The 3423-nt window shown below is 34.7% G+C and overlaps 1 protein-coding gene across 3 annotated transcripts in view; it reads right to left on the bottom strand.

The window, feature by feature from the left end:
• The window catches only part of RFX3 (regulatory factor X, 3 (influences HLA class II expression)), a 303708-nt gene that overhangs the window by 55916 nt on the left and 244369 nt on the right, over positions 1 to 3423 (bottom strand). For all 3 annotated transcript variants that reach the window (XM_011937352.1, XM_011937351.1, XM_011937353.1), the window contains 2 exons: positions 858 to 973; positions 226 to 380 (listed from right to left, as the gene is read on the bottom strand). In XM_011937352.1, the coding sequence (XP_011792742.1) occupies positions 226 to 380; positions 858 to 973 (271 nt within the window). The remainder of the gene's footprint in view (positions 1 to 225; positions 381 to 857; positions 974 to 3423) is intronic.

The raw sequence follows: 3423 nt of genomic DNA, 5'->3' as shown, positions 1-3423 counted from the left end.
AAAAAAAGAAAAACAAAAACAAAAGACTGAAAAATAGATCATCTTTTCCCTTTTACTACTGTTTTGCTCTAGGCTGCTTTCACGCAATACTCTGTGTTGCATGTTTTCTATCTGGCATATCTAAATGAAATTAGAATCATTATAGATTGCAATGTCACTTCTCAAAACTTCCTGGGTGGAATGTATGAGAACAAAAGCATCCGTACTCGTCTGCATTTAACTTACTAGGAATAGGTCTAAGGACGTCGGGGATGAGAATCTCCACCAAAGCCTGGTACATCCCATGGTCACAGTTACACATCCATTTCAGGATAGACTCATGTTTGCACAGAGTTATCAGCTTTGCTTTCGGAAGTCGACTTTCTATTTCACTCAGATTGCTGGTGTGAATAAATGTAGCAAATGAATAGATGGCAAATGAGGATAAAAAAGAAAATGGACTTTAAAAATAGTTTAAGTTTACCAAATATTACTGAGGTTAGAACTATACCACCATTGCACTGGTGCCATACAGCTGGCTATATATATATAGAGAGAGAGACAGATATATAAAACACTTCCCCAGAGCTGTCTATGCACATCCGTATTTTCTGACGGTATGAAAGGCAGATATGATAGTAATTCCATGAAGATGAAATAACTACCACAGTCCCCCAAATCAATACAAATGGGAGCTATATACACACACTGAAACCTCAAGAGAGCAGTTTGTGGTTTATTTCTAGGATGGCCAAAACATCAATCTATTCACTTAATGTCATCAGGTAAGGTTCACAACTGGTATACATATCTCTAATTTATTAGCTGTGACATCTACTCAGCCATGAAAATGAATTGGAAAAGATGTTGATTCTGACCTCGATTCAGTAATGGTAGTGCCATCAGTTGGAGTAGAGGGAGAATAGCGCCAGAATGTTTGCCACAATTTTTCTATCAGGCTAAATTGAAGATTCACAACAACGTCCAATATTGCCTAAAAAACAAAATGGTACCAGTATTACCTTACAATATTACTTATGGGACGGTGTGAGGGCAACCTAACATGACAAGATTTTATATGGTCAAGTTCTCCCTTGGGGTCATAAGTTAACATGGTGAAACCACACTAAATTTTACCAAAGGAAGTGGAAGAAAAACAAAAAACAACAACAAAAAACTAGCTAGGCAAGAAGATAAAGGGGGGAAAAAACTCTTGGAAAATTAAGCAGGATAACATTCTTTTCATAATGTACTCATGCTACCCTCATTTCTACCTCTTTTTCCTTCCAGTTTTCATTCTTACTTTCCTTCCTCTCCAGTTTCTTTCTTTCATTCATTCATTCATTCCTTTACCTACTGCTTTCTTCTGCCTCTACAGTTACTGTCACCCTACCTATTCTCAGACCTGGAAGGGTATAGAACATAGATTCAATTTACAGCAGTCCTCTTTGGGCTAGGTAACCACTGGCCATCAAAGTGGGTGAAAGTGAAGGGTGTGGAGTTGCTTTTGTGTGGCAGATGGAGTTAGGGCTGAACTAGCTTTGTCTAAGGAAGCTGACCACGGGTTCCAGTGTGTTCCCAGGTAAACACAGGCTGGGGCAGAAACCATGGAGCCAGCAGGCCTTCAGTGGATACTTCCTCTCTGGGTACAGCATTCAACATTAAAGAGAATCCAATCCTATCTCTGTACATCTCCTTTACAGAACAACCTTAAGACTATCTACTTTTCAAATCTCGGGGGCCTCACCTCCTCTTTCTCCTTAATTTAATCTCCTGGAACTATTTCCCAGATGCATCAAAGACATTTTTTTTTTTTTTAATGGTGCTTAAATCTACCACTTTCCCTATTAACTGTCAATGATGATACTTAATTTTACCCTGCCATTGCAATTAGTTTGTAAATAAGTCTTCAGGTAAAAGCAGGCATAAAACTAAAGAATAACTTGTTTGTGCCAGGAACACATGATTGTGTGATTATTTTGGGAATTAAAAAACAAAGGTAGTCAGTATAGTGTGATTGATGTCATCACCTTTGAGGCAAAGGTAAAACAGCCCCACAAAGATCTATAAAATTCATGGAAGATAAAAGAAATCAGGGGACAATCTAGAGAGTCTATCAGAGTAATGTATGGAAAAAACAGCAAACCATAACTTCATATTTGTTGAGTTTGGGCCACCTGTATAGAGCTGGCCCTATGCATGATACAGAGAATAACTGATATGAAATATGTTCTAAAAGTATAAAATGTTGCAAGTAGTTAAATATTGAAAATGAAGATATGGAGACAAATTAATTAACATAGTCCTCAGTAACAATAAAAATGCAAAATGCAAGTCCTGAAAATAAAGGGCATGTAGATGTCCCTCATCCCAGCAAAGATCAAAATATTCTCAAGCAGCAAATTTTTTAACTGCTTTCTCAATTGTAGCTTAGGCACATTTCAAGAGACATCTCTAAAAGTGTGAGGCAACTATTAATGCCTTATACATAATACCTTACATAGTTCTATATAAGAGATTGCTGTAAGAACACTTTTCTTTTAATCTACATTAAAATTAAAAAGTGTTTCAGCAACTTGTATAAAAAGTTATACTTGTTCCTTATATAAGAAACTAGTGATATAAAAATATCTTTGATAAACAAATTGTGTGAATTCCCAATAATAGGCAAAGTAGGTATATTAATCTTTCTTTAAAAATATGTACTGTAGGAAATGTGAAATATAATCAGTGTATCTTAAATTCAGTATCTCTTCAAATTAAATAATCTCAAATAACTCTTTCAAAAAAGACATTCATAACAGCTTCATTTGAGGCAGTTTTACACATGAATAAAACATTTTATCATTTGTCCACCTACTTTCAAATATGTTCAGACTAAAATATATAGGCAAATATAAATTAAAATAATCCATATTCTACTGGCTTAAGGCAAATGACTATGGGACTAAATATGAGATTCAGGCAGCTGTATTTCAAAAGTTTTTTCGTATTTATTCAAAATGAATATTTATTAACAGGAAAAAATAATTAGAATTTTTCTTTTTTATATATGCAGCTCAGCCCTGCGAGAGAGATGGTATGAACACTGGTAATTCTGAAATAAATGGGGATCATTCTGTGGACTGCCATTTTCCACACAGATTATAATACATGCCCCTATTTCTTCATATAAAGTATATTTATTTTTGAAAATGGTATGTTAATAAAAATCTTCTAATGCAAAGGCTCTTTCAACCTTATTCAGGCAAGTTTGTCACTTAGAATAATCTTATTGTATGTTTTGTAGCAATGTAAATAATTATGCTCCAACTTACATTTTGAATAAATAGGAGAAATTTTTAAAAAATCCATTATATGGCTGCATAGTATTCCATGGTGTATATGTGCCACATTTTCTTAATCCAGATGGACATTTGGGTTGATTCCAAGTCTTTGCTATTG

The sequence above is a fragment of the Colobus angolensis genome, unplaced genomic scaffold (assembly GCF_000951035.1).
Source record: "Colobus angolensis palliatus isolate OR3802 unplaced genomic scaffold, Cang.pa_1.0 Scaffold162, whole genome shotgun sequence".
NCBI classification, from domain to species: Eukaryota; Metazoa; Chordata; class Mammalia; order Primates; family Cercopithecidae; genus Colobus; species Colobus angolensis.
This window is presented reverse-complemented; position numbering and strand designations above follow the sequence as displayed.